An 11,040-nucleotide genomic window follows, 5' to 3' on the forward strand; every position below is an offset into this window, starting at 1 on the left:
CCTTGTGAATTTCTACAACCACCTCACGGGTTACAACTCTCCCAGATTTTACACCAACTTTGACATTGTACCCTGCACGTCGACATCGAGATCATTGACATATTTCAGGAAAAGCAAGGGCTTTAAAACTAATCCCTTGGGAACTCCACTCCAAACCTTCCCCGGCCCAAAAAATATCCACTGACCATTTCTCTGTTTTTGTATCCTTTGGATAACTTTGACTGCATGTTGTTTCTGTTCCCATTATTTCATACTTTCTAACTGTGTCAACCACCTGAAAATCAGTGTATATCAGATCAACAGCATTACTCTCATCAACCCTCTGTGTTACCTCAACAAAAATCCCCCAGTAATTAGTTAAACGTGTTTTTCCCAGAGAAAATCTATGTTGGTTTTCCTTGATGTTCATTTGTCCATGTGACTATTCTTGCATTCAGAATTATTGGTTCGAAAATGGAATCTGCCTTCATGACCACATTTCCCTTTCTCTCTGTGTGCTTGGTACTCCCTACAAAGATGTCCTTCAGCAACTCCATCACATCTTTGACCCTTGGCACCAGGGAGGCCACACACCATTCTGGTGTCATGTTTAATACCACAGAAACCCCTGTCCATGGAATTCCCAGTCCATGGAATCCACTGTCTATGGAATCCCTGGTCACTTTTGCCCTTCTGTTCCTTTACCTCTCCCCAGCCCCTGCACAGTGGAGACAATCTTGATACCATGAGCCTGTTTCTATAGAATCCATAGAATGTCCCAATTCATTCGGCCCAGCAGTTCCACTGGACAATATCCCACCCAGACCCATCTCCCTATCCTTTCCCTGCGACTCTACATTTCCCATGGCTAGTGCACCTCACCTACACCTCCCTGGATACAGGCTATTAGATTAGATGGGATTGAGGTTCACAAGGAGGAGGTGTTAGCAATTTTGGAAAGTGTGAAAATAGACACGTTCCCTAGGCCAGATGGGGTTAACCCTAGGATTCTGTGGGAAACCAGGGAGGAGATTGCCAAGCTTTTGGCTTTGATCTTATGTCGTCACTGTCTACAGGAATAGTGCCAGAAGACTGGAGGATAGCAAATGTTGTCCCCTTGTTCAAGAAGGGAGTAGAGACAACAATGGTAATTATAGACCAGTGAGCCTACTATGGTTATGGGTAAAGTGGTGGAAAGCATTATCAGAGACAGGATTTATAAGCATCTAGAAAGGAAAAATTTGATTAGGGATACTCAACACGGTTTTGTGAAGGGTAGGTCATGTCTCACAAACCTTATTGAGTTCTTTGAGAAGGTGACCAAACAGGTGGATGAGGATGTAGTGTATATGGATTTCAGTAAAGTGTTTGATAAGGTTCCCCCACGGTAGGCTACTGCAGAAAATACAGAGGCATGGGATTGAGGGTGATTCAGCAGTTTGGTCAGTAATTGGCTCGCTGAAAGAAGACAGAGGGTGGTGGTTGGTGGGAAATGTTCATCCTGGAGTTCAGTTACTAGTGGTGTACTACAAGGATCTGTTTTGGGGCCATTGCTGTTTGTCATTTCTATAAATAACCTGGATGAGGGCGTAGAAAGATGGGTTAGTAAATTTGCGAAGACACTAAGGTCAGTGGAGTTCTGGATAGTGCTGAAAGATGTTGCAGGTTACACTCACTCACTGACACTCACACACTCTCTTACTCACTCCTTACTCACACATTCACTCACTCTCACTCACTAACACTGACTCACTCACTGATCTACACACTCACTGATCCACTCATTCAATCAAATTCACACTCACTCACTCTAATTCGCATTCACTCACTCACACACTCACACACATGCTCGCTCACTATAATTCACACCCACTCACTCACCCACTCTCACACTCACTAAGTCATACACTTCTTCACTTGCTGATCCATTCACTCACTGACTCACTCATACACTCACTTACTCAGACTCACTCAGTCTAATTTGCACTCAGTCATCCACTTTCATACTCACTAAGTCACACTCACTCATTCACTGATCTACTCACACACTCACTCACTCATCCACTCCCACACTCACTCTCACTCACACTCACTCAATCTAATTTGCACTCACTCACACTGACTGACTCACTCTAATTCTCACCCAGTCACTCATTCACTCACTCACTCATCCACCCACTGACTCACTCACACACACACACACACACACTCACTGATCCATTCACTCACTGACTCACTCACACACACACACTCACTGATCCACTCACTTACTGACTCACTCGCAGAATCACTCATTCACATACTTAATCACTTATCCACTCACTCACTCTATTTCGCACTCACTCAGTCACACACTCTGTCACTCATTCACTCACTGATCCACTCGCACATTCACTCTAATTTGCACTTACTCACTCAAACTCACACACACACTCACGCACTCTCACTCAATCGCTCACTCACACATTCACTGACACACTGATCTACTCACCTCCTCACTGAATGATCCACTTACTCACTCCCTCACTCACTCTCACTCACACTCACTCACTCAATCTAATTTGCACTAACTCACACTGACTGAATCACACACTCACTCTAATTCTCACCCAGTCACTCATTCACACACTCACTGATCCACTCACTCACTGACTCACTCGCACAATCACTCATTCACATACTTAATCACTTATCCACTCACTCACTCACTCTATTTCACACTCACTCACTCACTCAGTCATACACTTATTCTGTCACTCATTCACTCACTGATCTACCCTCACATTCACTCTAATTCATACACTCACTCACACTCACTCACTGATCCACTGGCACACTCACTCATTCAAACTCACATACACACTCACTCTCTCACTCACACATTCACTGACTCACTGATCCACTCACTCATTCACTCACACTCTCATTCAATCTAATTCGCATTCACTCACTGACTCATTCATACATTCATGCACTCACTCACACACTCACTCACTCACTCATCTACTCTTACACTCACTCACCTTCTCATTCACTCACACTCATTCATCAATTTGCTCTCACACTCACTCAGGCACACACTCATTCACTGATCCACTCACACACACTCACTCACTCCTTCACTCCCTCACTCTCTCATCACTCACACTCACTCACTCTCACTCACACACTCACTTACATATATGCTTACTCATTCACACACTCATACACTCACACTCACTCACTCTCTCAATTTGTCTCATTCTATCTCCACCTTGGCCCAGCTGTTTATCCATCTCTCCATCCATTGAATTTCACAATAACGCCACATCCCCGAGGGACCTAGTGAGTGGGCAATTATGGGGCAGCTTCGAACCACTTTCAGTGTTAATGGGAGAGGAGGAGGACAACTCTCTCTGACCCAGAAAGAAAGTGGCCATAGTAACGAGAGAATTTCCTTGCTCTCTCTCATTAATTGGAACACTGCCTGGTTTCTCTGAAGGGTGTAAAATTAATTACTTGCAGCGTGGAGGACAGGCCATGGCTGCAGGAATGTCATCAGTGTAAAGTCAAGCTGCTAGACAGCATCTGGAATGCATGAGGAAATTAAGGAGCTAAACTCTCTCAGTTAGAGAGTAATTCTTTACTAAGTCATTATTTTACCCTCTGAGATTCCTCACCCTTATAATCCACTCCGACAATCGTTTAGATGTGACAGGACTCACGTAGACTGTATTCTCTGAGGAGACAGCAGGTCACAGTTCAAATGTCTCTTCAGCTCAGCAGCTTCATTCCTGAGATATTCTCCAGCTGTGTGAGTAATCTGTCACCAGGCATCAAACGCCCAGAATCTGTCCTTATGGTAACTTTATACAAAGTCAATTATTGCTCTCTGTCAAATTGCTTACATAATGAAAGTTTATAAATCATGAATGAATGGCCTGCTGTGGGACATGAATGTTGTTACTGCAGATCCTACATTTTCATAGAATCTCTACAGTGTGGAAACAGGCAAGCCAGCCCACAGGGTCCATGCCAACCGTCCAAAGGGTATCCTACCCAGACCCATCCCACAATCAATTTCTGCATTTTCTGTGGCCAATCCACCCTAACCTGCACATCCCTGGGCACTATGGGACAATTTCCCATGGCCAATCCACCCTAACCTGCACATCCCTGGGCACTATGGGACAATTCCCCACAGCCAATCCACCCTAACCTGCACATCCCTGGACACTATGGGACAATTTCCCATGGCCAACCCACCCTAACCTGTACATCCCTGGGCACTATGGGACAATTTCCCCATGGCAAATCCACCCTAACTTGCACATTCTTGGACACTGAACAATTTCCCATGGCCAATCCACCCTAACCTACGTATCCCTGGACACTATGAACAATTTTCCATCACCAACACATCTAACCTGCACATCCTGGACACTATAGGACAATTCCCCATGGCCAATCCACCCTAACCTGCACATCCCTGGACACTATGGGACAATTTCCCATGGCCAACCCACCCTAACCTGTACATCCCTGGGCACTATGGGACAATTTCCCCATGGCCAGTCCGCCCTAACCAACACATCCCTGGGCACTATGGGACAATTTCTCATGGCCAATCCGCCCTAACCTGCACATCCCTGGACACTATGGGACAATTTCCGATGGCCAATCCACCCTAACCTGTACATCCTTGGGAACAATGAGACTATTTCCCATGGTCAATCCGTCCGAACCAACACATCCCTGAACACTATGGAACAATTTCCCATGGCCAATCTGCCCTAACCTGCACATCCCCGGACACTATGGGACAATTTTCCCACGGCCAATCCGCCCTAACCAACACATCCCTGGACACTATGGGACAATTTCCCATGGCCAATCCACCCTAACCAACATATCCCTGGACACTATGAGATTATTTCCCATGGCCAATCCACCCTAACCTGCACATCCCTGGACACTATGGGACAATTTCCCCACGGCCAATCCACCCTAACCAACACATCCCTGGACACTATGGGACAATTCCCCATGGCCAATCCACCCTAACCAACATATCCCTGGACACTATGAGATTATTTCCCATGGCCAATCCACCCTAACCTGCACATCCCTGGACACTATGGGACAATTTCCCCATGGCTAATCCGCCCTAACCTGCACTTCCCTGGACACTATGGGACAATTTCCAATGGGCAATCCACCCTAACCTGCACATCCTTGGACACTATGGGACAATTTTCCATGACCAATTCACCCTAACCTGCACTTCCCTGAACACTATGAACAATTTCCCCATGGCAAATCCACCCTAACTTGCACATTCTTGGACACTGAACAATTTCTCATGGCCAATCCACCCTAACCTACGTATCCCTGGACACTATGAACAATTTTCCATCACCAACACATCTAACCTGCACATCCTGGACACTATAGGACAATTCCCCATGGCCAATCCACCCTAACCTACACATCCCAGGACAATCTGAACAATTTCCCATGGCTAATCCACCCTAACCTACACATCCCCGGACACTATGGGATAGTTCCCATGGCCAATCCACCTTAACCTGCACACTTTTGGACTGTGGGAGGAAACCCACACAGACAGGGGAAAACGTGCAAACTCCACACAGACAGTCGCCCAAGGCTGGAATCGAACCCGGGTCTGTAGCGCTGTGAGGGAACTATGCTAACCAGTGATTACCTTGCTGTTGACTTGTTGTCTGCTAAAGTTACATTCTTAATAATAATTTTTGTTTAAGTTATAAACTTGATGTCAAGATCTGTTATTTGTAAATCTGGTTAAGAACAATTGAGCAATTTTGAGGGTCATGGAATGGTTTTATTTCATTGTGCTGTGAATCTAGAGATAGTCAGGCTGACTTGGTTTAACTTGCTGTCTGTGTTGTAACACTATTGAGAACTTGTTCCTCCAAATCAACAGCCTCTGAGGCCTCTGCTGGGGACCCTCTCATCTCCTGGCAGTCTCAGGTTCACCCAGGAAATGCTGGGCAGCAGAAAGGTCGAAGGCTCTGTTCTGAGCCAGAGAGGTGCAGACTAAAACAAGCTCCTGCTAATATATTGGCATCTCTCTGATTGACTGACACCATCTCTCATCATCTCATCAGACTCAGGACAAATCTCTACAACTGCCTCACCTCCCCGATCTTGGACTCACTGGCAATTGATTCTGAATTGTGGATGGCCTTTGATTTTTATGTGTTTAGGCAGCACATATCTCATTTCAGCTGAGACTGGGGTTGTTTAGTGAAAGCTAGCCATCTGGAGGTGGGGAATATAAGAACTGTATTGTGAAAAGCCTAGCTTTTACCTGCCACTTGCTGTTAAGGTTCAGCAAGCCACACTTTTAAAAAGCTTTGAAGCAACACTTCAGTCACTCGTTCATTGCAATCCAGGCAATTTCCAAGCAAATAGCTGTTGACAATCACACAGGAACAGGATGTCTCACAATATAAATACTTGCAGTGTCAAACCAGTGAACTCACTTCCAGCAATCTCACAATGAAGATGAATCGATTGTTTCTCATCACTATCTCACTGCTTTGTATAGCAGCTGGTGGGTAAGGTTCATCTCTCTGACGGTCTGATACTTGCAACTGAATGGGAGAGAGTGCTTCCTGATTACTGAAGTGGTCTTTGCAACTGGAAACATGCCAAAGTGACAAACATCTGAGCATTTACAGTGATGCTGTGTAAGAGATGGTGATTGCAGCTATCACTATGAACAAGAAACTCTGCTTTATCCTGGGACCACTAAACAAACCAATTCCCATTGTGAACGTGAGCTATGTGAATTGGGGTGTTTTTAAGGGGTGATTCTGTCTTAGTTGTTAATTGAGACATTATTAGTCCCTGTAATGCAGATTATTTACCTGAGCTTGTGTTAATCTTTGGTGAGAATCCTTACTCCACTTCCAAATGTCTTCCTGCTTGTTAAGCAAATGTTTCCATGAACTTTGAGATACTGTGCCCTATGTTACTAACTTATTCCAATTTTCTGTTTCAGACCAGCCAGGAGCAGCTATTGAGGTAAGATCTTCAGAAAGGCAGTTTCTGCATGTTGGGGAATGTATGTTTTGTTTTAAATGTTGTTACCAGTTGCTATCATGTTAATTCTGGAATAATTTCTTGCAGTTAAAATGTGATGATTATCCGAAAATCCCAGACTGTCCAACTCGTTACATTCCCCTCTGTGGAACAAATGGCAAGGATTATCTGAACCCCTGCTATTTGTGTCGCCACAACAAGTGGGTAATCTTTATAAAGTTTCTTGTTAAGTAATTAAACACCTCTGCAAAATCTCACATTGCAAATGAGGATGGAAATAAACTGGAATTTACAGATTCTCTGAGTGATCTGTGCTTTTCAAGAACAGTATCTCAGTGCCAGTCCTTTGTATGATTTTCTGAATGTCTGCAGAAAGTGCTGGAGAAACTCAGCAGGACTGGCTGCATCTGTGGAGAGAAACAGGGTTAATGTATTGAGCCAATATGACACTTGTCTGGAAAATCAAAAATCCTATTGAAGTTGAATCATTAACTCTGCTTCTGTCCCTACAGAGGCTGCCTTACCTGCTGTGTAATTCTAATACTTTCTGTTTACATTTCAGATTTTAATTGCTGAATATCTTGTAGCTCAATAGAGTTGGGGAGGGGGATGCACGAGGGGTTAATTGTGTTTAAAAAGTGGACATGAGGGCCAGATATTAGTTACAGCAAAGTGGTTATGGGTGAATGGCCTTCCTATTACATTTTCATTGTCACTGTTCATTCTGCTTCCAGGAGAACTGGAGAGAATGTTGCAATCTTACACGAAGGATTCTGTACCTGTCACGACATGAAACTCAGTTAAACTTGAGTTCCAGCTCAAATGGAAAGACAATATTACCGAATCTGTGTGTACGTTGGATTACAGTGCCAGTAAAAAGACCAACCCAATGCATGCCTTGGTGTTTTCCTTGTGAACTCATTCTTGAGACAGTGGAAAGGGAGGATGAGAGGTTCACAGATAGTTCTGCATTTACAGTCACCTGCCACATCCATCATCAGCAGATGATCTGATTAGAGTCAGGTAACCACTGCTACATGGTCTGTTACAGCTGAGTGTGTTGGTGACACCCCAGTGGGTAGCACCTCCCTCTGTGTCACAATACATGAATGTCACTGGGTTAGTATTACACTGACCCAGACCATTACTCCAGGGACAAATGGTTCAAATGGTTCAAGTCCTGCAAAAGCACTGTTGGAATCAAAATTCTATTACAAACCCAGGATTTGAAAATGATGGTCAGTGATGGTGACCATGACAACCATCACGGATTACTGTCAAACCCATCTGGTTCACAAATGTCCTTCAGGGATAGAAACCGTCAGCTTCACCCATCCTGGTGTACATGTGACTCCGGACCCACAATGTTGTGGTTGACTCTTATTTACACTGAATTGGGGTAATTACGGCTGGGGAAGAAATGCTAACATTGCTAGTGACACCCACACGCTGTAACACAATGAAGAAAGAAAAACATCCAAGTCCTAAACTTGGTCTGAGTTTAACATTAAACAGACACGTCAGTGCAAAGGGAGCAGCACATTATTGGAGGATCAACGCTAAAGGAATGCCAGACAGTCAGAGGGTCAGTGCTGAGGGAATAGGCACTATCGGTCAGTGCTTAGGAAACACTGCACTGTCGCAAGGTCAGTGCTGAGGGAGCACTGGACTGTCAGAGAGACAGTGCTGAGGGAACGGACACTGTCGGAGGGTCAGTGCTGAGGGAGCACTGGACTGTCAGAGAGACAGTGCTGAGGGAACGGACACTGTCGGAGGGTCAGTGCTGAGGGAGTGGGCACTGTCGGAGGGTCAGTGCTGAGGGAGTGGGCACTGTCGGAGGGTCAATGCTGAGGGAGTGGGCACTGATGGAGGGACAGTGCTGAGAGAGTGCCACACTGTCAAGGGGTCAGCGTTGAGGTAGCGCCACACTGTCGGAGGGTCAGCTTTGTGGGAGCGCCACGCTGTTGGAGGGTCAGTGCTGAGGGACTGGGCACTGTCAGAGGGTCAGCATTGAGGGAGGGCTTTCAGTCAGGCATTTGATAAGGTTCCCCATGGTAGGCTATTGCACAAAATACAGAGGCATGGGATTGAGGGTGATTTAGCAGTTTGGATCAAACAATGGCCACTTGAAAGAAGACAGAGGATGGTGGTTGATGGGAAATGTTCATCCTAGAGTTCAACTACTAGTGTACACCACAAGGATATGTTTTGGGGCCACTGCTGTTTGTCACTTTTATAAATGACCTGAATGAGGGCAAAGAAGGATGGGTTAGTAAATTTGCAGATGACACGAAGGTCGGCAGAGTTGTGGACACTGACAAAGTATGTTGTAGGTTACAGATAGACATAGATAAGCTGCAGAGCTGGGCTGAGAGGTGGCAAATGGAATTAAATGTGGAAAAATGTGAGGAGATTGACTCTGGAAGGAGTAACAGGAATGCAGAGTACTGGGCTAATAGTAAGATTCTTGGTAGTGTAGATAAGCAGAGAGATCTCAGTGTCCAGGTCCATCGAACCAATTTTAAGGGCATTTAAATTGTCAATGGATATGGATGAAAATGGAATAGTGTAGGTTAGATGGGTTTCAGATTGGTTTCACAGGTTGGCGCAACGTCGAGGTCCATAGGGCCTGTACTGTGCTACAATGTTCTATGTTCTATGTTCACTATCAGAGAGTCAGTATTGAGGGAGTACTGCATTGTCAGAGGATCAGTGTTGAGGGAGCACTGCACTGTCGAAGGGTCAGTGCTGAAGGAGTAGTCACTGTCAGAGGTTCAGCACTGAGGGAGTGCTGCACTGTCACAGGGTCAGTGTTGAGTGGGTGAGCACTGTTGGAGGATCAGTGCTGAGGCAGTAGGCACTGTCGGAGGGTCAGTGCTGAAGGAGCAGGCACTGTTGCGGGGTCAGTGCTAAGGGAGTGGGCACTGTCAGACGGTCGGCGCTGGGGGAGCAGACACTGTCAGAGAGTCAGTGCTGAGGGAGCACCACTCTACTGGAGGGTCAGTGCTGAGGGAGTGCCACACTGTTGGAGGGTCAATGTTGAGGGAGCGCTGCACTGTCGGAGGGACAGTGCTGAGGGAGCACTGCACTGTCAGAGGTTCAGTGCTAGGGAGCACTGCACTGTTGGATGGTCAATGTTGAGGGCATTCTACTCTGTCAGAGGGTCAGTGCTGAGGGAGAACCACACTTTTGGAGGGTCAGTGCTGAGGGAGCAATCACGGTCAGAGGATCAGTGTTGAGGGAGTGAGCATTGTTGTGGGGTCGGTGCTGAGGGAGTGCCACACAGTCTGAGGATCAGCGCTGAGGAAACGCTGCACTGTTGGAGGGTCAGCGCTGAGGGAGTGCTGCACTGTCAAAGGGTCAGTGCTGAGGGAGCGCTGCACTGTCTGAGGATCAGTGCTGAGGAAACGCTGCACTGTTGGAGGGTCAGTGCTGAGGGAGTGCTGCACTGACAGAGAGTCAGTGCTGAGGGAGTGCCGCACTGTTGGAGGGTCAGTGCTGATGGAGGGCTGCACTGTTGGAGGGTCAGCGCTGAGGGAGGGCTGCATTGTCAGAAGGTCAGTGCTGAGGGAGGGCTGCACTGTTATAGGGTCGGTGCTGAGGGATCGCTGCACTGTGGGAGGATCAGCGATGAGGGAGGGCTGCACTGTGGGAGGATCAGCGCTGAGGGAGGGCTGCACTGTCAGAGGGTCAGAGCTGAGGGAGGGTTGCACTGTTAGAGGGTCAGAGCTGAGGGAGGGCTGCATTGTCAGAGGGTCAGTGCTGAGGGATCACTGCACTGTGGAAGGGTCAGCGATGAGGGAGGGCTGCACTGTCAGAAGTGCTGCCTTTCTGATGAGACATTAAACTGAGACCCCACCTCTCGGGGCAGGTGGGAGGAGAGGGTGAGGGTGGGGATGTGGGAGGTGGTGTGTATAAAAGATCCAATGGCCACTAATGTTCCCTGGGGTCCTGAGGCCAATATTTATCCCTCAAGTAACATCCCTGTAAACA

General features: G+C 46.6%; 1 protein-coding gene across 1 annotated transcript; it reads left to right on the forward strand.

Moving 5' to 3' along the window:
* Positions 1 to 6,486: 6,486 nt before the first annotated feature.
* On the forward strand, positions 6,487 to 7,851 carry LOC132836164 (trypsin inhibitor ClTI-1-like). Its single transcript, XM_060855492.1, has 4 exons — positions 6,487 to 6,556; positions 7,007 to 7,029; positions 7,135 to 7,247; positions 7,782 to 7,851. Exons 1-4 carry the CDS (start codon positions 6,502 to 6,504, stop codon positions 7,849 to 7,851), a joined length of 261 nt encoding a protein of 86 aa, XP_060711475.1. The 5' UTR covers positions 6,487 to 6,501.
* Positions 7,852 to 11,040: the final 3,189 nt, after the last annotated feature.

The sequence above is a fragment of the Hemiscyllium ocellatum genome, chromosome 46, assembly GCF_020745735.1.
Source record: "Hemiscyllium ocellatum isolate sHemOce1 chromosome 46, sHemOce1.pat.X.cur, whole genome shotgun sequence".
Taxonomy (NCBI): domain Eukaryota; kingdom Metazoa; phylum Chordata; class Chondrichthyes; order Orectolobiformes; family Hemiscylliidae; genus Hemiscyllium; species Hemiscyllium ocellatum.

Excerpts from the sequence above, each read along its gene's own strand:
- LOC132836164 (XM_060855492.1), top strand. The coding sequence starts at position 6,502 with ATGAAGATGAATCGATTGTTTCTCATCACTATCTCACTGCTTTGTATA. Across the intron at positions 7,030-7,134 it reads AGCCAGGAGCAGCTATTGAG|TTAAAATGTGATGATTATCC; the intron begins GTAAGATCTTCA and ends AATTTCTTGCAG. Across the intron at positions 7,248-7,781 it reads TATTTGTGTCGCCACAACAA|GAGAACTGGAGAGAATGTTG; the intron begins GTGGGTAATCTT and ends TTCTGCTTCCAG.